Genomic DNA, 24,359 nt, shown 5'->3' on the forward strand with positions numbered 1-24,359 from the left:
CTATTAAATGTATTCCATCGGAGCCATGAGAGTGTGCAGCTTTTCTTTTCTAAGTGAACCAATAAGAGAGACTACAGAAGAGACCGGCATACAGTAGTCTTCATAAAGAGGAAGGTAGAGCTCATGGGAGCCAAATATTTACTGCCTCAGGATTCAGGCTATTCTTAGTAGTCGAAGCATTCATTTGAGCTGTATTTTTGTATTCTCCTCTGCATTTCTTATTTTGTCCATCCATTGCCTTAAGTCTTTACGGCATCCTTCTGAGAATACAGCAGGCTCATTTGCAAGCTTGCAGTTACAAAGGCTCAGGCTGTAGTAAGACCCTCCAGCAGAGAGCTGCAATGCAGCACAGAGGCAGAGCCCACTCCTCTTCTCTGGAGCAGAGTGGTCTAAGGAGTATTCCCCTCACACATACGCACATGCAACCCCCCCCCACACACACACACACACACAGTGCTACTACTGACCCAGTTTGCTGCAGTGCGGTGCGGTCAGGACGAGGGCCTGTGGCACACATCTATTCATGCATGTTAGATTTATCCAGCAGTAGGACATTTAATTCTCACTGAGGACATTTATTCCACATCACTAGACATGTCATCAGAGGTCTCTTCACAGTCCCCAAGTCCAACACATATTTTCGGCAAGGCAATGCACAGTATTATAAGGAGCGATGATCGCATGGAACTCCCATCTCTCAAGCAAAAAGCAAAAATGTATGTAAAAAAATATAAAACATCTCATGGCACATTAGGGACTGTGAAATGACACACAAACACAAGCACACACACAATCTAACACACACAATCTTTAGTTGTATTGTTTGTAAATCATTGTATTTAAACGTGAGACTGTTGTTGTCCATCAGTGTTTTGTTGCTTGTCGTGTTTTATGTTTTTGTGTGGATCCCAGGAAGAATAGCTGCTGCTTCGGCAAAAGGATCCAAATTAACCAATACACGACAGATGCTGCTTCAGAGGACCCAGCCATACATTCATTCAAACCCCATACAGTACTATCCTGTTCAATAGTCGCACATATCGGATCGGGTGTGTTCGTAAATTCACACTGGAGTGCCATTTGCTCAGTCCTAACCAGCTCGCCCTAGCAGGCTGTTTTCATGTTATCCAGAGCGTTGGTGACTGTAACTGTACTACCGCTGATAACAATTTAATTACGCTTTTTTGCTAACATTTACTGACAGTGGCCAAATTCAACGGGTGTTGAGCGTTCATAAAATCATCAGTTATTCGGCGCTCTGACACTCAGACGAGAGAGCTCCGAAATCGGAGTAGATAGCCAAAGTAAATTTACCAACGCACCCATCATTCTAGGTTGCACTGTATATATAGCACAATGGAAATTGACCTAAAGTGTGCTGCATTCAGGTTCTGCCATAAATGTTCTTACAATAAAGAGGGGTATGTAAAGGTGTCATTTAAGACATTTGCAGCAAATGCTCATATCCTTCAGTCATCATAGACGAAACTAGTTGTACAACGAGGCCATTGTAAATCAAACAAATATCCTCCCTCGCCACACACTCAGCATTCAACAAATTGGGATCCTGATATTCCAGTTTCCCCATACCCACATAGATGACTGTGCTGTACGGATACTAGTCTTGATGATAAAACCAGCCGGCCCTGGCGGCCTATCAGTTATGAAACCACATAGGTAGGATTCATGTACGGAAACCACATAGGATTCATAACATCATGTGCCAGTAGAATGGAACAGTCCCACAATGATATAAGGCTACTTACTACTACAACAACACTACAGACAGACTAGAGTAAGGCTTGGCCTAGACAATCACCTGTTTCTGAAGCCTAAAGCAGCTTGATGTAGGCTACAAGTACACCCCCTTGGACAGGATGCTAGTCAATCAGACCAAATGTTGTATAAATAGAAAAATCTCATATTCTGAAGAATATGAGCAGGTAGAGCTAGTAAACCATTACTATATAGCCTAATGTTTTACTCATAAAAAGGGATACATCTATGGGGACCAGACCAGTTCATCTTTAATTAATTAATAGCTTTTTGCCAAGATGTAATTTGTGTAGCTGTGCACAGGCACATCCAGTGCCAGTGAAAAGTTTGGACACACCTACTCATTCAAGGGTTTTTCTTTATTTTGACTGTTTTCTACAGTGTATAATAATAGTGAAGAGATCAAAACTATGGAATAACACATATGTAGAAAACAAAAAGTGTTAAACAAATCAAATATATTTATGATTTTAGATTCTTCAAAGTAGCCACCATTTGCCTTAATGACAGCTTTGCACATTCTTGGCATTCTCTCAACCAGCTTCACCTGGAATGCTTTTCCAAGAGTCTTGAAGGAGTTCCAACATTTGCTGAGCACTTGTTGGCTGCTTTTCCTTCACTCTGCGGTCTACCTCATCCCAAACCATCTCAATTTGGTTGAGGTCTGGTGATTGTGGAGGCCAGGTCATCTGATGCAGCACTCCATCATTCTCCTTCTTTGTCAAATAGCTCTTACATTGCCTGGAGGTGTGGTGGGTCATTGTCCTGTTGAAAAACAAATTATAGTCCCACTAAGCGCAAATCAGATGGGATGTCGAATCGCTGTGGTAGCCATGCTGGTTAAGTGTGCCTTGAATTCTAAATAAATTCTGACAGTGTCACCAAGTTCCCCCACACCATCACACCTCCTCCTCCATGCTTCACGGTGGGAACCACACATGCAGAGATCATCCATTCACCTACTCTGTATCTCACAAAGACACAGCTGTTGGAACCAAAAATCTCAAACTTGGACTCATCAGACCAAAGGACAGATTTCCACCGGTCTAATGTCCATTGCTCATGTTTTTTGGCCCAAGCAAGTCTCTTCTTCTTATCGGTGTCCTTTAGTACTGGTTTCTTTGCAGCAATTCGACCATGAAGGCCTGATTCTCACAGTCTCCTCCGGACAGTTGATGTTGAGATGTGTCTGTTCTCTGTGTAGGATTTATTTCTCTTAACAGGAAAAGAAAACATCAGCAGATTCACTGGGAATACATTACATAGTTGGAGAAGCAATTCTCCAAGCCGCAGCTTCCTACTAATTGTCAGACATAGACAACTGACACCTTATACTGATTGTTGGGGTGGGATTTGCATGGGGTGGCTTCAGAATTTATTTGGGTATTCATAATTTCTTACCCATTGGTAGGAAGACGTTTGGTCCAAATCAGATGTTGGGTACTGTATTTACTGAATATTATCTGAATCCTATAAATTAAAATGCAATAAATGTAATTAATATTAGCTTAATTTCTCAGAGACAAAATGTTATTTTAATAAAATAATGTTTAGGAATGCTAACTACAGAATTAATTGGCTTACTGAAATGACATGGAAAGACAACAGAAAAAAGAACAGCAAGCATTGCATTGAAGTTGACTAATCAAGTAGCAGAAGGACAAGATGTGGGAATTTAAACAAGGTGCAGGACTAGGCATACACAGTCAACGTATTCCCTGTACTACTACACATTCATTGTCACGTATTTCTGTGGATTTCTCCACAAATTAGGTGCAGTTGTTGGGTGTGATTTTGGTGTGTAATGGGTGTTCACCACGGTCACTCACCCAGCTGGGTAGGCCACTAGTCCGGAGCGAGGGTCGCAGGCCAAAGCACGGTTCCCAAATGCTGTGATCCCCAGCACCTTCTCTAATGTAACCTGAGAAATAAATAACACAAAGCTTATTACATCTCCACAATAAAATGAATGGAAACACACATTACATTACACCATGTTGTTAAATAATTCATACACAAACTACAGACCAAATATGTGGTATTTTGCTAAATGAAAGCAGGTGATCCTAATGTTTTGTACACGCATAATGATTTGCATGTCATTGTGGCAGTATGGGGAAAACACTGCATGAAACCATCTTTACTCTTCAGCTGTAAAACACACATCCTCCCTCACACACTCTGTCTCCTCCTCTCACATAAACACACATACCATTTTCTCTCCCACAAGCACATACACACACTGTTCCCAACTTTAGAAACGTTGGGCACCAAACAGAATGTAAGGAGCACCAGAAAGAGATAGATTGTTGTATATAGTTTAGGCTTACATTACATGCTGACCACACCACTCGCGTCGCATGTGTAGCAAAATACATTTACAAATACATGCATTTCAATCATTGTACCCACACTGCTCACACGCGTCAACGAGGTGCTAAAACAGAACTTGGTTCTACTTGTGACGCTTAACACGCTGCAAGTCCTGCATCTCCCATCTCCTCATTGGTTTTTAGGAGCATATACCCACGTGCCATCTCCTCATTGGTTTTTAGGAGCATATACACACGTGCCATCTCCTCATTGGTTTTTAGGAGCATGTACCCACGTGCCATCTCCTCATTGGTTTTTAGGAGCATATACCAACGTAGGTGATTGAAAGATTAACTGAGGCCCACACTGCAGTCAAGTCGGTAGTGGTAATGCACCTTAAAGTTGGTTGCCAACCACCATATAAAGTCCAAAGAAGAAGAAGAAGCCTGAATCAACATGTGCCAATCAAATTTGCCTCGATCTAATGTCAAGTTACCAGGCTGCTAGCTAGCTAGATAACATGACTGAACGGCGTTGTTTGTTATCAAACCAATAATTAGCATCCAGGTATTAATAAGGTAGCTCCGGTTGTATGGGTCATTGTCACGAGAATTATGTTCTCAATGTTCATAAACCAATTCAATTAAACTACTCAGTCTGCTAAATCAGGATTTGTAAGATACTGATTGAAATGAAAACAGACAGAGGCCCAGTCTACAATAGTCATTCACGTGAACGTTCTAAAGTCAAGAATAGAAAACAATTAATTTTATACTGGCTTCTCACGCACACACATCCATACGCACACACATTCACACAAACATTAGCACACAATGCCCTGCTACGCACACACATTCACACTAACAGAAGGTATCCTACGCACATACTGTCTCACTACCCAGCCGACAGAGATTAGGGAGACCTTGAGACGTACTCCCCGTTCTCTCCCAAATCTCTAGTCAGGTCGGCGCCGAAGTTTGCTCAGACAGTCTGTCTTTAAAATACCATAAAGACAAACATTAGCTATATTGTTTAACCCTAATTCTGACTAGAACTACACATTTATTGATTATAATTTTATACATTCTAATCAATTCCATACAATTATATGGTTTCAGGGTGGAATATTCAAATAATTCAATTAACAGATAAATCCCATTGACAGTCATATTGTCTTAACCATTTGAGCTAGAGACGAGACTGTAAAGCATGCATGCCTGTCGCCAAACTGGTTTTCCTCCCTGGCACTGCAGCGTGACAGCGAACTTAGATTGGCCTGTGCTCTTGGTTATATCAGGCCAATGTACCAACTTTGCTCGCTCTGTGTGCTGCTCCAATGTACAAATGTAATAACAGAAGACTGATCTGGGTCTGCATCCCCGCTCGCTTTCATGGCTAAATTCTATTTTAAAAACTGATGAAGGAATAGGGGAGCAAGCGCCAGAGGGTAGATCGGTAGGGCCGAAACATTTAGTAGTATCCTCTGAAACTGTACTATAGTATTCTAACCCTAACCCCAAAGCAATACATTTTTGGTCCAATACAAATCCAATACAACACATTATTGAGTACCGCTCTCCATATTTTCAAGCACAGTGGTGGCTGCATCATGTTATGGGTAGGCTTGCAATCGTTAAGGACTGGGGGTCTATGGACCAAAGATCTATGGAATGGTCAAAATAAGTGCACTATGTGATGGAAACGGGTGTCATTTGGGATCCATACACTAATGCTACTATGTTCTAGGTTCAAGGCTACATACAGTGAGTAATCTTCTAGAGCTCCACTCACTGCCTTAGAAATAAATCAGCCTCAGGATAACAAGAAAATCCACTCCTTACTTCCCTCGTATTCAAACAAAAGCGGCATATTCCTTTGTCTGACTCCCTACTCCAGAGTGCTTCACACTAAGCCAGTAGGCTGTCTGCAAAATCTTTCCATCACCTCTTATTAGCCTACACCCTAAGAAAACAAATGAATGAAGCTCACTTCAATAATAAAGCAACCACAGTAAGGCAGATGATGACTCACATTATGTATATATCATTAAGCAAAACGAAATACAGACAATAGGAAGAAGTAGCATAACTTCAATACATCCAGGCTGTGGAAGGACTATTTGACCAAGGAGAGTGATGGAGTGCTATATCAGATGACCTGGCCTCCACAATCACCTGACCTCAACCCAATTGAGATGGTTTGGGATGAGTTGGACCGCAGAGTGAAGGAAAAGCAGCAAGTGCTCAGCATATGTGGGAACTCCTTCAACACTGTCGGAAAAGGATTCCTCATGAAGCTAGTTGAGAGAATGCCAAGACTGTGCAAAGCTGCCATCAAGTCAAAGGGTGGCAACTTTAAATAATCTAAAATGTAAAATATATTTTGATTTGTTTAACACCTTTTTGGTTACTACATGATTCCATATGTGTTATTTCATAGTTTTGATGTCTTCACTATTATTCTACAATGTAGAAAATAGTCGAAATAAAGACAAACCCTTGAATGAGTAGGTGTGTCCAAACTTTCAACTGGTACTGTGTATATCATGGTGTACAAGACCCCTCTCTGATTCGCGCCTGTCTGAGTGGACTAATCTATTGTGGAGACCGCAGGGATGGCTCAGTGCTACTGAAATTGTATATGGTTATATTACATAAGAACATTGTTGCAACACTAATAAAAAATAATATTATTTTATAACAAATGCGCCTTCTCCCGCGTTGGATAGTGGTCGCTGTCCGCGGTTCTGAAACACATCAGTGTGCTTTTGAATTGGCACCTTTTCCTAGACCATGTTGCTATGTGCATAGTAGCAAAGTTAACCAGCATATTGGTGTTGAGAACAATGCGGCGGAGGCAGCAGCAGAATGAGGAGACTAGAAAAAAACCTGTGCCTTATTGTCTAAGAAAAGTGAGTAGAGAGGAAACCAAAACTTAGTTAATAATCAACAGCCTAACTGATAAATGTGCCTGGCTTTATAAATCATCCATATACACTACCGTTCAAAAGTTTGGGGTCACTTAGAAATGTCTTTGTTTTTGAAAGAAAAGCTATTTTTTTGTCCATTAAAATAACATCAAATTGATCAGAAATACAGTGTAGACATTGTTATTGTTGTAAATAACTATTGTAGCTGGAAACGGCTGATTTTTAATGGAATATCTACATAGGCGTACCGAGGCCCATTATCAGCAACCATCACTCCTATGTTCCAATGGCACGTTGTGTTAGCTAATCCAAGTTTATCATTTTAAAAGGCTAATTGATCATTAGACAACCTTTTTGCAATTATGTTAGCACAGCTGAAAACTGTTGTTCTGATTAAAGAAGCAGTAAAACTGTCCTTCTTCGAATGCTAGCTAAGTAAGTGAAAATAAAATACTTCATAACAAAGCTCTCTTGGTTCTCCTTCATTTTTGAAGAAATTAATTTATTAAAAAAAAGTTTTACTATTGTCTTTCTCTCTCTTTGAGTCAACTACTCAACAAGTTATGTACTTCAGTGCTATCACTGTAATCCAACAGTGTGCTTAAAGCATCAGACAAGCTCAGTGTATATAGTTGATTTGTCTATATATGGAACAATACACGTTTTGACATTTCTACCAATCGATTGGTTGAAAGAACAGGCGAATCTTGGTCGACCAAGATTTATTTTAATTGGAAACAGCCCTAAGCTAATTAAATGACTATCCGGATTACCTGCATTGATCCTTTTTAGAGGTTGACCGATTAATTGGCATGGCCGATTAATTAGGTCCGATTTCAAGCTTTCATAACAATCGGTAATCAGCCTTTTTGGACGCCGATGAGGGCCGATTACATTGCAATCTACGAGGAGACTGTTTGGTAGGCTGACCACCTGTTACACAAAAGGACCTGTGAGTAAGTTGCAAGCTAGCATTAAACTCAACTTGTAAAAAACAACAAATCTTAATATAATCACGAGTTAACGAAACATGGTTGATGATATCACTAGGATAACTAGCTTTGTCCTGCGTTGCATATAATCAATGCGGTGCCTGTTAATTTGTCATCAGCGCATGCCATTTTACCTGCATTTTACCTGCTGTTGTTATGCTATCTGATTAGCTGTTGTCTCACCCACTGTTTTAGCTAGCTTTCCCAATTCAAACACCTGTGATTACTGTATGCCTCGCTGTATGTCTCTCTCAAATGTCAATATGCCTTGTATACTGTTGCTCAGGTTAGTTATCATTGTTTTAGTTCACTATGGAGCCCCTAGTCCCACTCCTCATACCCCTGATACCTCCTTTGTCCCACCTCCCACATATGCGGTGACCTCACCCATTACAACCAGCATGTCCAGAGATAAAACCTCTCTCATCATCACCCAGTGCCTGGGCTTACCTCCGCCATACCCGCACCCCACCATACACCTGTCTGCGCATTATGCCCTGAATATATTCTACCATGCCCAGAAACCTGCTCCTCTTATTCTCTGTCCCCAACGCTCTAGGCGACCAGTTTTTATAGCCCTTAGCCGCACCCTCATACTACTCCTTCTCTGTTCCACGGGTGATGTGGAGGTAAACCCAGGCCCTGCATGTCCCCAGGCACCCTCATTTGTTGACTTCTGTGATCGAAAAAGCCTTGGTTTCATGCATGTCAACATCAGAATCCTCCTCCCTAAGTTTGTTTTACTCACTGCTTTAGCACACTCTGCTAACCCTGATGTCCTTGCCGTGTCTGAATCCTGGCTCAGGAAGGCCACCAAAAATTCTGAGATTTCCATACCCAACTATAACATCTTCCGTCAAGATAGAACTGCTAAAGGGGGAGGAGTTGCAGTCTACTGCAGAGATAGCCTGCAAAGTAATGTCATACTTTCCAGGTCCATACCCAAACAGTTCGAACTACTAATTCTGAAAATCACTCTCTCCAGAAATAAGTCTCTCACTGTTGCCGCCTGCTACCGACCCCCCTCAGCTCCCAGCTGTGCCCTGGACACCATTTGTGAATTGATTGCCCCCATCTAGCTTCAGAGTTTGTTCTGTCAGGTGACCTAAACTGGGATATGCTTAACACCCCGGCAGTCCTACAATCTAAGCTAGATGCCCTCAATCTCACACAAATCATCAAGGAACCCACCAGGTACAACCCTAACTCTGTAAGCAAGGGCACCCTCATAGACGTCATCCTGACCAACTGGCCCTCCAAATACACCTCCGCTGTCTTCAACCAGGATCTCAGCGACCACTGCCTCATTGCCTGTATCCGCTACGGTGCCGCAGTCAAACGACCACCCTCATCACTGTCAACGCTCCCTAAAACACTTCTGTGAGCAGGCCTTTCTAATCGACCTGGCCCGGGTATCCTGGAAGGACATTGACCTCATCCCGTCAGTTGAGGATTCCTGGTCATTCTTTAAGAGTAACTTCCTCACCATTTTAGATAAGCATGCTCCGTTCAAAAAATGCAGAACTAAGAACAGATACAGCCCTTGGTTCACTCCTGACCTGACTGCCCTCGACCAGCACAAAAACATCCTGTGGCGGACTGCAATAGCATCGAACAGTCCCCGCGATATGCAACTGTTCAGGGAAGTCAGGAACCAATACACGCAGTCAGTCAGGAAAGCTAAGGCCAGCTTCTTCAGGCAGAGGTTTGCATCCTGTAGCTCCAACTCCAAAAAGTTCTGGGACACTGTGAAGTCCATGGAGAACAAGAGCACTTCCTCCCAGCTTCCCACTGCACTGAAGCTAGGGAACACGGTCACCACCGACAAAACCATGATTATCGAAAACTTCAACAAGCATTTCTCAACGGCTGGCCATGCCTTCCGCCTGGCTACTCCTACCTCGGCCAACAGCTCCGGCCCCCCGCAGCTCCTCGCCCAAGCCTCTCCAGGTTCTCCTTTACCCAAATCCAGATAGCAGATGTTCTGAAAGAGCTGCAAAACCTGGAGCCGTATAAATCAGCTGGGCTTGACAATCTGGACCCTCTATTTCTGAAACTATCCGCTGCCATTGTCGCAACCCCTATTACCAGCCTGTTCAACCTCTCTTTCATATCGTCTGAGATCCCCAAGGATTGAAAGCTGCCGCAGTCATCCCCCTCTTCAAAGGGGGAGACACCCTGGACCCAAACTGTTACAGACCTATATCCATCCTGCCCTGCCTATCTAAGGTCTTCGAAAGCCAAGTCAACAAACAGGTCACTGACCATCTCGAATCCCACCGTACCTTCTCCGCTATGCAATCTGGTTTCCGAGCCGGTCACGGGTGCACCTCAGCCACACTCAAGGTACTAAACGACATCATAACCGCCATCGATAAAATACAGTACTGTGCAGCCGTCTTCATCGACCTTGCCAAGGCTTTCGACTCTGTCAATCACCATATTCTTATCGGCAGAATCAGTAGCCTCGGTTTTTCAGATGACTGCCTTGCCTGGTTCACCAATTACTTTGCAGACAGAGTTCAGTGTGTCAAATCGGAGGGAATGTTGTCCGGTCCTCTGGCAGTCTCTATGGGGTGCCACAGGGTTCAATTCTCGGGCCGACTCTTTTCTCTGTATATATCAATGATGTTGCTCTTGCTGCGGGCGATTCCCTGATCCACCTCTACGCAGACGACACCATTGTATACACTTTCGGCCCGTCATTGGACACTGTGCTATCTAACCTCCAATCGAGCTTCAATGCCATACAACACTCCTTCCGTGGCCTCCAACTGCTCTTAAACGCTAGTAAAACCAAATGCATGCTTTTCAACCGATCGCTGCCTGCACCCGCATGCCCGACTAGCATCACCACACTGGATGGTTCCGACCTTGAATATGTGGACACCTATAAGTACCTAGGAGTCTGGCTAGACTGCAAACTCTCCTTCCAGACCCATATCAAACATCTCCAATCGAAAATCAAATCAAGAATCGGCTTTCTATTCCGCAACAAAGCCTCCTTCACTCACGCTGCCAAGCTTACCCTAGTAAAACTGACTATCCTACCGATCCTCGACGACGTCATCTACAAAATTGCTTCCAACACTCTTCTCAGCAAACTGGATGCAGTTTATCACAGTGCCATCCGTTTTGTCACTAAAACACCTTATACTACCCACCACTGCGACTTGTATGCTCTAGTCGGCTGGCCCTCGCTACATATTCGTCGCCAGACCCACTGGCTCCAGGTCATCTACAAGGCCATGCTAGGCAAAGCTCCGCCTTATCTCAGCTCACTGGTCACGATGGCAACACCCATCCGTAGCACGCGCTCCAGCAGGTGTATCTCATTGATCATCCCTAAAGCCAACACCTCATTCGGCCGCCTTTCGTTCCAGTACTCTGCTGCCTGTGACTGGAACGAATTGCAAAATCGCTGAAGTTGGAGACTTTTATCTCCCTCACCAACTTCAAACATCAGCTAGCTGAGCAGCTAACCGATCGCTGCTGCTGTACATAATCTATTGGTAAATAGCACACCCATTTTCACCTACCTCATCCCCACAGTTTTTATTTATTTACTTTTCTGCTCTTTTGCTCACCAATATCACCTGTACATGATCATCTGATCATTTATCACTCCAGTGTTAATCTGCAATATTGTAATTATTCGCCTACCTCCTCATGCCTTTTGCACACATTGTATATAGACTCCCCTTTTTTCTCTGTGTTATTGACTTGTTAATTGTTTACTCCATTTGTAACTCTGTGTTGTCTGTTCACACTGCTATGCTTTATCTTGGCCAGGTCGCAGTTGCAAATGAGAACCTGTTCTCAACTAGCCTACCTGGTTAAATAAAGGTGAAATATATATATATTTTTTTTAAATCAAATCAAATCACAGCCTACTTCAACTTTGCCAAACGGGTGACGATTTAACAAAAGCGCATTCGTGAAAAAAGCACAATCGTTGCACAAATGTACCTCACCATAAACATCAATGCCTTTCTTAATTAAAATCAATACACAAGTATACATTTTTAAAACCAGAACATTTAGTTAAATGAAATGCATGTTAGCAGGCAATATTAACTAGAGAAATTGTCACTTCTCTTGCGTTCACAGTGCAAGCAGAGTCAGGGTATATGCAGCAGTTTGGGCCGCCTGGCTCGTTGCAAACTGTGTGAAGACCATTTTTTCCAAACAAAGACCGTAATTAATTTGCCAGAATTTTACATAATTATTACATAACATTGAAGGTTGTGCAATGTAACAGCAATATTTACACTTAGGGTTGCCACCCGTTAGATAAAATATGTAACGGTTCCGTATTTCACTGAAAGAATAAACGTTTTGTTTTCAAAATGATAGTTTCATGATTTTACCATATTAATGACCAAAGGCTCGCATTTGTGTGTTTATTATATTATAATTAAGTCTATGATTTGATATTTGATATAGCAGTCTGACTGAGCGGTGGTAGGCAGCAGCAGGCTCGTAAACATTCATTCAAACAGCACTTCACCGCGTTTGCCATCAGCTCTTAGCAATGCTTGAACCATAGCGCTGTTTATGACTTCAAGCCTATCAACTCCCATGATTAGGCTGGCAATACTAAAGTGCATATAAGAACATCCAATAGTCAAAGTTATATGAAATACAAATGGTATAGAGAGAAATAGGCGACGCGTCATAATTCCTATAATAATGACAAACTAAAACTTCTTAACTGGGAATATTGAAGACTCGTGTTAAAAAGGAACCACCAAACGTTAGCTTTTTTACATAGAACATTTTGCACTTTTACTTTCTTCTCCAACACTGTGTTTTTGCATTATTTAAACCAAATTGAACATGTTTCATTATTTATTTGAGACTAAATTGATTTTATTTATTATATTAAGTTAAAATAAACGTTTTCATTGTTCATTCAGTATTGTTGTAATTGTCATAATTACTTACATATATACAGTAGATCACAAAAGTGAGTAAACCCCTCACATTTTTGTAAATATTTGAGTATATCTTTTCATGTGACAACACTGACAATGTAAGTGTACGGCTTGTATAACAGTGTAAATTTGCTGTCCCCTCAAAATAACTTGACACACAGCCATTAATGTCTAAACCGCTGGCAACAAAAGTGAGTACACCCCTAAGTGAAAATGTCCAAATTGGGCCCAAAGTGTCAATATTTTGTGTGGCCACTATCATTTTCCAGCACTGCCTTAACCCTCTTGGGAATGGAGTTCACCAGAGCTTCACAGGTTGCCACTGGAGTCCTCGTCCACTCCTCCATGACGACATCACAGAGCTGGTGGATGTTAGAGACCTTGCACTCCTCCACCTTCCGTTTGAGGATGCCCCACAGATGCTCAATAGGGTTTAGGTCTGGAGACATGCTTGGCCAGTCCATCACCTTTAGCCTCAGCTTCTTTAGCAAGGCAGTGGTCATCTTGGAGGTGTTTTTGGGGTCGTTATCATGTTGGAATACTGCCCTGCGGCCCAGTCTCCAAAGGGAGGGTATTCATGCTCTGCTTCAGTATGTCAAAGTACATGTTGGCATTCATGGTTCCCTCAATGAACTGTAGCTCCCCAGTGCCGGCAGCACTCATGCAGCCCCAGACCATGACACTCCCACCACCATGCTTGACTGTAGGCACCTGGTTACCGCCACACACGCTTGACACCATCTGAACCAAATAAGTTTATCTTGGTCTCATCAGACCACGGGACATGGTTCCAGTAATCCATGTCCTTAGTCTGCTTGTCTTCAGCAAACTGTTTGCGGGCTTTCTTGTGCATCATCTTTAGAAGAGGCTTCCTTCTGGAACGACAGCTATGCAGACCAATTTGATGCAGTGTACGGCATATGGTCTGAGCACTGACAGGCTGACCCCCCACCCCTTCAACCTCTGCAGCAATGCTGGCAGCACTCATAAGTCTATTTCCCAAAGACAACCTCTGCATATGACGCTGAGCACGTGCACTCAACTTCTTTGGTCGACCATGGCGAGGCCTGTTCTGAGTGGAACCTGTCCAGTTAAACCGCTGTATGGTCTTGGCCACCGTGCTGCAGGGTCTTGGCAATCTTCTTTATGTAGAGCAACAATTCTTTTTTACAGATCCTCAGAGAGTTCTTTGCCATGAGGTGCCATGTTGAACTTCCAGTGACCAGTCAGTATGAGGGAGTGTGAGAGCGATGACACCAAATTTAACACACCTGCTCCCCATTCACACCTGAGACCTTGTAACACTAACGAGTCACATGACACCTGGGAGGTAAAATGGCAAATTGGGCCCACTTTTGTTGCCAGCGGTTTAGACATTAATGGCTGTGTGTCGAGTTATTTTGAGGGGACAGCAAATTTACACTATTATACCGTACAAGCTGTACACGCACTACTTTACATTGTAGCAAAGTGTCCTTTCTTCAGTGTTGTCACATGAAAAGATATACTCAAATATTTACAAAAATGTGAGGGGTGTACTCACTTTTGTGATATGCTGTATATATAAAAATATGGGTCGATTAATCGATATCGGCTTTTTTTGGTCCTCCAATAATCGGTATGGTGTTGAAAAATCGTAAATCGGTCGACCTCTATAATCTTTTTTTAACTAACTTCATTGCACTGACTATGCAAACACACTGGTCTCTACCCACACACACTTACACCCCAACACACACACACTGCTGTTACTGCTCCACATATGCTACTGCTACAGCTCAGTCTCTTATCTATTCTGTTGCCTAGTCACTTTACCCCTACATACTGTGCCTTCGGAAAGAATTCAGACCCCTTGAATTTTTCCACATTTTGTTAGGTTACAGCCTTATTCTAAAATGGAATAAATTGTTTTTTTTTCATCAATTTACACACAATACCCCATAATGACAAAGCAAAAACAGTTTAAAAAAAATGTTTGCTAATTTATTACAAATAAAAAACTTTAATATCATATTTAAATAAGTATTCAGACCCTTTACTCAGTACATTGTTGATGCACCTTTGGCAGCGATTACAGCCTCAAGTCTTCTGGGATATGATGCCAAAAGCTTGGCACAACTGTATTTGGGGAGTTTCTCTCATTCTTCTCTGCAGATTCTCTCAAGCTCTGTCATTTTGGATGGGGAGCGTTGCTGCACAGCTATTTTCAGGTCTCTCCAGAGATATTTGATCGGGTTCAAGTCCAAGCTCTGGCTGGGCCACTCAAGGAAATTCAGAAACTTGTCCCGATGCCACTCCTACATTGTCTTGGCTGTGTGCTTTGGGTTATTGTCCTGTTGGAAGGTGAACCTTCGCTCTCAGTCTGAGGTGCTCTGGAGATGGTTTTCATCAAGGATCTCTCTGTACTTTGCTCCATTCATCTTTGCCTCGATCCTGACTAGTCTCCCAGGCCCTGCCGCTGAAAAACATCCCCACAGCATGATACTGCCACCACCATGCTTCACCATAGGGATGGTGTCAGGTTTCCTCCAGAAGTGACACTTGTCATTCAGGCCAAAGATTTCAATCTTGTTTTCATCAGACCAGAGAATCTTGTTTCTCATGATCTGCGAGTCTTTAGGTGCCTTTTGGGAAACTCGAAGTGGGCTGTCATATGCCTTTTACTGAGGAGTGGCTTCCGTCTGGCCACTCTACCATAAAAGCATGATTGGAGTGCTGCAGAGATGGTTGTCCTTCTGGAAGGTTCTCTCCCATCTCCACAGAGGAACTCTAGAGCTCTGTCAGAGTGACCATCGGGTTCTTGGTCACCCCCCTGACCAAGGCCCTTCTCCCCCGATTGCTCCGTTTGGCCAGGAGGCCATCTCTAAGAAGAGTCTTGGTGGTTCAAAACTTCTTCCATTTAAGAATGAAGCCACTGTGTTCTTGGGGATCTTCAATGCTGCAGAAATGGTTTGGTACCCTTCCCCAGATCTGTGCCTCGACACTATCCTGTCTCGGTGCTCTACTGACAATTCCTTCGACCTCTTACCTTGGTTTTTGCTCTGACATGCACAGTCAACTATGGGACCTTATATAGACAGGTGTGTGCCTTTCCAAATCATGTCCAATCAATTGAATTTACCACAGGTGGACTCCAATCAAGTTGCGGAAACATCTCAAGGATGATCAATGGAAACAGGATGCACCTGAGCTCAATTTCGATTGTCATAGCACAGGGTCTGAATACTTATGAAAATAAGGTATTTCATTATTATTATTATTATTATTATTATACATTTTCAAACATTTCTGAAAACCTACTTTGACATTATGGGCTATTTTGTGTAGATTGCTGAGGATTTGTATTTATTTAGACGTTTCCACTTCCCAATAACAGCACTTACAGTTGACCGGTGCAGCTTTGAAATGTTACACACTGACTTGTTGGAAAGGTGGCATCCTATGACAGTGCCACGTTGAATGTCATTGAGCTCTTCAGTAAGGTCATTCTACTGCCAATGTTTGTTTATGGAAATTGCATGGCTGTGTGCTCGATTTTATACACCTGTCGGCAACAGGTGTGGCTGAAATAGCCAAATCCACTCATTTGAAAGGCTGTCCACACATTTTTGTATATATAGTGTAGCTACATCAATTACCTTGTACCCTTGCACATCGATTCAACAGTGTTACTCTCTACATAGTCATGTTATTTTGACTCTTCATTGTTATTCACTGTTTATTTAGTCCTCATGTCAGTATTTATTGGCTACCCGGTGGTCTACACCTGCTGTATACGGTGCATGTTTCAAATGACATTTTATTTAGAAAGGACCAGTAAGTAAGCATTTCACTGTTAGTCTACACCTACAAATAAAATGGTCTTTACTATACATGAAACCTTGTCATATTGATTACATTCTTGGACTTAAACTTCAAATGTACAGTGTTATTGTCACAGATGGAGATTTAGCCAACAAACAATCAAACTGGACAGTTCTATCTCAATCTCTTCATTTAAAGACTCAATCATGGACACTTACTGACAGTTGTGGCTGCTTTGCATGGTGTATTGTTGTTTCTACCTTCTTGCTGTTGCCTGTGCCCAATAATGTTTGTGCCATGTTTTTGTGCTGCTGCCATGTTGTGATGCTGCCATGTTGTGTTGCTACCATATTGTTGTCATGTTGTGTTGCTACCATGCTATGTTGTCCTAGGTCTCTCTTTATATAGTGTTGTTTATGTAATCCATATTTTTATTTAAAATATATATATTTTAATCCCAGCCCCCGTCCCCGCAGGAGGCCTTTTGCCTTTTTGTACGCAGTCATTGTAAATAAGAATGTGTTCTTAATTAACTGACTTGCCGAGTTAAATAAAGGTTCAATAAAATACATTAAAAATTTTAACTTAACTTGGCTAATGTTTTTTTCCTTTATTGCTTTGTAGGGGGGTTCAGTCAGGCACAGGTCACGTGTGTGCCTTTGTGAGAGAGAAAACACAGGCAGCTTGTAGCCTACATGTGAATGGAAGGATCACAGCTGTCTGTGAGAGGTAGGTGTCACATGCCATGTGTGTCACATGCTATTTTCTCACGTCAACACTAAGGGAGCAACACTAGGGAACAGTTCTCCTATATAATCAACTTACAGTTGCAAATATCCTAGCCTTTGTCCATAGGAATCACTGTAACTGCAATTGGGACAGTAATATACTAGTTGTAACCAATTACTTCAAGATGAAGATATATGGAGTTAACTGCAGGACTAGGCTACTATGAGGGATGAGGATTAATGCTACGTACAACCTCCATGGGGTTGTTCTGCAAGGGGGAATAAGCCTGCATGCAATGTTCATGTTTTTGGTTTATGATCAGTGACACACTTCCCTAAATATGTAATGTTTCTGGACTCTATGAGGAGCCAGACAATTATTTCCACTGGAAAGGAATGTGCTGATCATGTAATTTTACCTGTAGATTAACGCTATTTCAATTAGGCCTATATAAACATTATCGTGATATTGCCTGGAAGGTCGCTCGTTGTGTTTGATAGCAAACCTACAAGCTGGTTATAATGGTCTACTACTGATCCTATCCACGCCGGATACATACCTTGTTACTGAGATTCTCTTTATGGTTCCGATCTTTATTCCTTCTCAATTTGATAGATGGCGAGCGGAGAAGATTTTTGATCCGACTCTTTATTGTGGAACCCTCCACCGTCATCATGAAATCTAAATTCTGACTGATCTCAGACATCGGTTGATAGAACTAGTACATAAAATCTGGGAACCAGTGGTGATAGCCAGACTAAACCAAATGTTGTTCAGCAAAATAAATACAAAGATAAAATAAACGTTAATTTGCTGTCATGCTTCCTTCTGGTTCAATGCGTTGCGTGTTATGTTGGCATGATGTGTGCGGTTCCCGTTCATTACATGCCCTGGTCTGCCTGGAAAGCTTTTCTACATGACCCGTCCTTCTTGCATTACATTCTGATCCACTGGGAAAGATATTTCTCTGGATGCATTTGGAAAAATTGTCCATGTTCCCAGATTGTCAGCAGTAGTAGCTAGCTACTTCGATGGTCGGGTTCCTGAAGACTGTCAGTCACCCCGCGGCTCCTCGTCTGGTGTCATTGCGTCCTCCGCGATGAGAACTGCCATTGGTGAAACTGGATCTGCGGCACAATACCAGTTCTTGGTTAGCTACTGCAGCTTAGCCAAGCTTTCTGCCAATGTCCCAGCTGTCTCTTTCGTCCCCACATTGGGCAAGAAAGATACTGCCGTTAGCTAAACCACATGCTAAAGAAGAATATGCCCAGTGCTATTGCCTACTAGCATGCCATTCAACAACGTTAGCAAGCTAGCTAGGAACTGTAGGCTAACGTTGTGCATAGCCCCCAAGCACTGTCAGTGACATGCCAGCTAGCTAGCTACCTTGCCGCTTCTATCAATCTTTTTCTGTTTATTCCATGCAGGGTTGAATGACAACCGCTTGCGACACTTATATCTGTATTTTACTTTCCCGTTGATGAAGAAGTTTTGGGCAGGACTGTCAGGTCAGACCTCAGTCTCGCCTCGTAGCAAGCGTCAACATTTGACAGTCATCTGTTGATTACTTTAGAAAAGCATTCTGACCCAGATCTCACCAGCAGCAGCTCACCAAGTCAATGTCGCCATCTAGTGGTTGAAATTGTCCCACTCCATTTCATGTGCAGCTCGTCCCTTTAACAGTAAATTGGTTTTAGTACTCTACACTCGAATGCACAATTTGAAAGAAAACAGTTGTTGAAAGCCGCTTTTTATTAATTTATATGTAAACAGAGAATTCCAGTCGCATTGTAAAACTTTTTCGAATATTTTATTTAAGACTTTAACCTTTCATTTACCTTTTCATCACATAACTTAAGAGTTTTAGTTAACTTTTTTTATACATTACTTAGACCGCAATTTAACAAACATGGCTTTGAAATGACATTGACAATATATTACATCTTTACCATGCTCGTCTTCGTACCAGTCTGACAAACATTCCAGTCATTGTACTCAGTGTCATGTGCCAAGAGGCTAGTGCTGTCCGGGATCCTTGGGACTTCCTACGCGAAACCTCAACCGCATTTTACCGTTCAACATTTTGCTCATTGTCTTTTACATTTTATTTATTTACCCTTTATTTAACTAAGGCAAATCCTTTACCGTTCAACTTCGATGGGGGGGTATGGACGTTGAGTTGCTCATTGTCTTTTACATTTTATTTATTTACCCTTTATTTAACTAAGGCAAATCCTTTAAGAATAAATTATTATTTACAATGATGGCCTACCCAGGCCAAACCCGGACGACGCTGGGCCAATTGTGCGCTGCCCTATGGGACTCCCAATCACGGCTGGATGTAACACAGCCTGGATTCGAACCAGGGACTCTAGTGACACCACTTGAGATGCATGCCTTAAACCACTGCGCCACTCGGGAGCCCAAAAATATTGCCTGCCGAAACCCGGGATCGAACCAGGGACATTTAGATCTTCAGTCTAACGCTCTCCCAACTGAGCTATTTCGGCTGGTTATCAGAGCGCTCATTAAATTGTGTCCATAACACGTGGAGACACGACAATATAATGTGTGTTATAATTTATAATTTATTTAACTAAGGCAAATCCTTTAAGAATAAATTATTATTTACAATGATGGCCTACCCAGGCCAAACCCGGACGACGCTGGGCCAATTGTGCGCTGCCCTATGGGACTCCCAATCACGGCTGGATGTAACACAGCCTGGATTCGAACCAGGGACTCTAGTGACACCACTTGAGATGCATGCCTTAAACCACTGCGCCACTCGGGAGCCCAAAAATATTGCCTGCCGAAACCCGGGATCGAACCAGGGACATTTAGATCTTCAGTCTAACGCTCTCCCAACTGAGCTATTTCGGCTGGTTATCAGAGCTCTCATTAAATTGTGTCCATAACACGTGGAGACACGACAATATAATTTGTGTTATAACAGTCAAAAACAAAAATGTTGCTGTTAGCTAGGAACGTTAGTACGTTTTGTAGTTGGTATATTTAGTTTCAGAATTTAGACCCTAGGCGCGAGCTAGCCATTTTTGTCAGATAGCACACTTTGACTGTGGTAACTAGTGGAAACGGTTTCGTCTTGACAAAAATAAAACGGTTGCTGGAGAAAATAACTGACGAGTTCCAATAGTTGCGTAACCTTTGGAATGAAGGACAGCTGCGAGGTTAATCAAATCAGATCTCCTTGAGCTCTTTTTCAATCCCTTTGGTGCCATTTTCACAAGTATTCGGTGAATTTTAAAAACTTTTAGTACAAAACTGCTTGTAACACATTCGGTCTTGCATTCATTTTGCTTGGAGACATCTTTCACCACATACAGTAACCATTGATACAAAATATAGGTTCACTGTTGAAATATAACAAACATTGGTTTAAGTCACCAAAACACAACATTATGATTTCTTCTCAATGTAGTTGGTTTTAACAACCCATTAATCCAATGGCAAAAAAAATGCAAGACACATGTTTCAAAATTGCCCCTTGAAGGGCTGACAGTAATATGCTACATTGCACTGTTTTCACCGGCTTTTCACTTGCACTACCCATCAAAATTGACTGAAAATCAAATGTCCATTTTTTTCTATCCCATATGTGGGCAAACACGGTGTGCAGACATCTTCCACAATCATATGGTAACCATGTATTGCATTTTAAAGTATCGTAATGTTCTTGTGTGGCTCAGTTGTGAATGACACTAGTAACAACAGGGTTTGATTTTAAGCATTTACTGTAGTCACTTTGGATGAAAGAATCTGCTACATAAATGGCAGGGAACATAGTATACTCCTGGCCAATGCAATTTTACTGTAGTAAAGCAGTGTGAAAAACCCCCAACGCCAATAAGAAGAGACTTGCATAGGCCAAGAAACATGAGAAATAGACATTAGACCGGTGGAAATCTGTCATTTGGTATGATGAGTCCAAATTAGAATGTTTGGTTCCAACCGCAGTGTCTTTGTACGAAGCATAGTAGGTGAACGAGTGATCTCCACATGTGTGGTCCCACCGTGAAGCATGGAGGTGATGGTGCTTTGCTGGTGACATGGTCTGTGATTTATTTAGAATTCAAGGCACACTTAGCCATGCTGGTTATCATTTGTTTTTCACCTCCAGACTGTGGAAGGACTATTTGGCCAAGGAAAAGCAGCCTTCAAGTACTCAGCATATGTTGGAACTCCTTCAAGACTGTTGGAAAAGCATTCCAGGTAAAGCTGGTTGAGAGAATGCCAAGAGTGTGCAAAGCGGTCATCAAGGCAAAGGGTGGCTACTTTGAAGAACCTAAAATATATTTTGATATGTTTAAAAACATTTTTGGTTACTACATGATTCCATTCCATTTACTTGCTATATTGTATTTACTTCGCCACCATGGCCTTTTTTTGTTGCCTTTACCTCCCTTATCTCACATCGTACATAGACTTGTTTATACTGTATTATTGACTGTATGTTTGTTTTTTCTCCATGTGTAACTCTGTCGTTGTATGTGTCGAACTGCTTTGCTTTATCTTGGCCAGGTCGCAATTGTAAATGAGAACTTGTTCTCAACTTGCCTACCTGGTTAAATAAAGGTGAAATAAATCAAATAAAATGTGTTATTTCATGACTATTATTCTACAATGTAGAAAAATATAAAAAATAAAGAAAACCCTTGAATGAGTGGGGTGTGTGCAAACTTGTCTGGTACTGTATATAAGTATGGTATATATTTGTATACTTTACAAACATACAATTCCATTCTGTAGACTTCAAAATCTGTATATAGTAGACAAACCAAAATAGTTAGTCAATTGATTTTTTTTTAACTGCCTTTTTGATGATCTGTTTTGAGTCTTGTATTATGAGTTGTGAAAATGTACCACATACTTGTAAAAATATCACCAAAACAAATACATGATTGAAGAAAAAAAAAACAGATGTAATATGAATATTCTAAGAAAGCCCAGTCTCTGAAATGGAATGTAATATCTGAACAGACTGGTAAGCAGGCTAAATGCATGCATCATTGCCTACATTTTCTCTGCATCACTCTAGCAGTAGACAGCAGACAAAATGCATCTAAAAGCACATCTCAGCTCAGTTGGACTACACTGACTGAAGGAGGTCCTCCAAAATGTTTCTTTCCACTCCATGCATAATTACCCCAACAGACTCTACAACCAACAGACTCTAGTGCTTTACTGACCAGCTCCCAAAGCCCCTCTTGGATGTGGAAAATAAAGGGATCCAGAATAGCATTGAGGCAGTAGAGTAACTGGGATGACTCCACTAGGAGGTTCACAACATTGGCCACCCTACACGTATTAGTGTGGTCATACAACGTGAAGAAGATGATGCATGCTATAATATGGAGCAACTGCCCTGGTACCCAGCACACAAAGAAATTGGCTATGAAAACTGCAATCAGCCAGATGGTCTTGTCCCCCCGGCCTTGCATGTTGCCTGCAGCCCACTGCTGCCGCGAATGCCTCATCCGGGCTATAATCTTCACATAGGAAGGGATGATGAGGAACAAGGGAACAGACACCTGCACAGAGTAGTAGGATAACAGATTGTAGGTGGCTGCGCTGTACCTGAACCTTGAGGTCACCACAGTTCCACAGTAGCGGATGCCGCTCTTCCGCTCCCTGTAGTTGATGTTAGGATAGCTTAGGTAAATGAGCAGGACGGTAATGGCCCATAAGAGCAGTGAGACCAGGGCAGCGTTGCGGGGGGTGCGGACCATCCGCGACTCGAGTGGGAAGACAATAGCCAGGAAGCGGTCAGTGCTGACAACACAGATAAACATGGTGCTGGAGGTCAGACCTACAAAGTGGAGTATGTTACTCAGGATGCACAGTGAACTGCCCATGCTCCAGTCATAGTTCTCACTTACATAGATAGCCCTGGGCGGTATGGAGGCCAGGTACGCTAGGTCACACAGAGCTAGGTTCAGTACTCCGATGGAGCCGATACTCCAAGGTCGAGACGGTTTGAGGCAGATCACCAGGCTACAGACGTTTCCAAAGATACCGAGCAGTGAGAGGGTATGGTAGAATGGAGGAATGATGGTTGCAGCGTAGTTGCGGGTTGAGCTGCAGTCCTCGAAGGGGACTAAGGGCAGGGAAAGGTCTTCAATAATTGACAATGTGCTGTTTCTTCGCAATAACCAGCTGGGGACGGAGTGCTTGTCAGACATGTTCTTTTGAACAGAGTTCCTGTATCAACTGATAATTGAACAAATGTGTCAGATCAAACAATTACAAATTCAAATCATCAGTCAAATCACATTTATAATAAAATGGCAATACACTGGGAAAGACATACTCTTGAGTAATATTCTAATTTCTGATATGAAATCACACTTTTGTAACAATAAAAAGGATAATAAATGTCTTCATTCTAACATTCATAAACAACTTTGAGCAAACTTTCAGACAACATAGAAGAAATAACTGAAACATGTATAATAAAACTGAAGTAACATGGAGATAGTTCTGATCAACACTTACCCTTGAAGAACGCAGCTGTACTTGAGAGAACCTTTTAAGTGTTCTGCAACTTTGTTCCCAGCTTTTTATCACACCATGGCATCATTACTTCAGAAGATCATTGCGACGTCCCAAATCGCACCCCATTCCCTTTACAGCACACTACTTTTGGCCGGGGCCCATAGGGCTTTGGTCAGAAATAGTGCACTATATAGGAAATGGGGTGCCATTTGGGATACGCTTTTGCTAAGAATTCAATTTCGCATGGGAAATTAAAGATATTGCCCGGTAATGAATAAGGTCATTAGTTTGCAATTAGATCCCATGGGTCAATTGGTAAAATGTCAGAGCTCTCTCTTCCCACATATTTAAAAAGGGCAAATG

General features: G+C 42.1%; 2 protein-coding genes and 2 non-coding genes across 4 annotated transcripts in view; all 4 read right to left on the reverse strand.

Moving 5' to 3' along the window:
* LOC118362196 (mitogen-activated protein kinase-binding protein 1-like) overlaps nucleotides 1–19,059 on the reverse strand; it is a 75,088-nt gene extending 56,029 nt beyond the window's left edge. Inside the window, 2 exon segments of the mRNA XM_035742371.2 lie at nucleotides 3,606–3,697; nucleotides 18,040–19,059. Of these exon segments, the coding sequence (XP_035598264.2) occupies nucleotides 3,606–3,697; nucleotides 18,040–18,153 (206 nt within the window). The 5' untranslated portion in view covers nucleotides 18,154–19,059.
* Nucleotides 19,060–19,917: 858 nt separating this feature from the next.
* On the reverse strand, nucleotides 19,918–19,990 carry trnaf-gaa (transfer RNA phenylalanine (anticodon GAA)). Its single transcript has one exon. It is a non-coding gene; the product is annotated as a tRNA-Phe (tRNA).
* Nucleotides 19,991–20,290: 300 nt separating this feature from the next.
* On the reverse strand, nucleotides 20,291–20,363 carry trnaf-gaa (transfer RNA phenylalanine (anticodon GAA)). The gene has a single exon. It is a non-coding gene; the product is annotated as a tRNA-Phe (tRNA).
* A 2,151-nt stretch (nucleotides 20,364–22,514) lies between these two features.
* On the reverse strand, nucleotides 22,515–23,683 carry LOC118362197 (type-1 angiotensin II receptor A). The gene is made up of 2 exons (XM_035742372.1): nucleotides 22,691–23,683; nucleotides 22,515–22,535 (listed from the first exon to the last, which is right to left on the reverse strand). The coding sequence occupies exons 1-2, from the start codon at nucleotides 23,681–23,683 to the stop codon at nucleotides 22,515–22,517; spliced, it is 1,014 nt and encodes a 337-aa protein (XP_035598265.1).
* Between the last annotated feature and the right edge of the window lie 676 nt (nucleotides 23,684–24,359).

The sequence above is a fragment of the Oncorhynchus keta genome, chromosome 29 (genome assembly GCF_023373465.1).
Source record: "Oncorhynchus keta strain PuntledgeMale-10-30-2019 chromosome 29, Oket_V2, whole genome shotgun sequence".
Classification (NCBI taxonomy): Eukaryota; Metazoa; Chordata; class Actinopteri; order Salmoniformes; family Salmonidae; genus Oncorhynchus; species Oncorhynchus keta.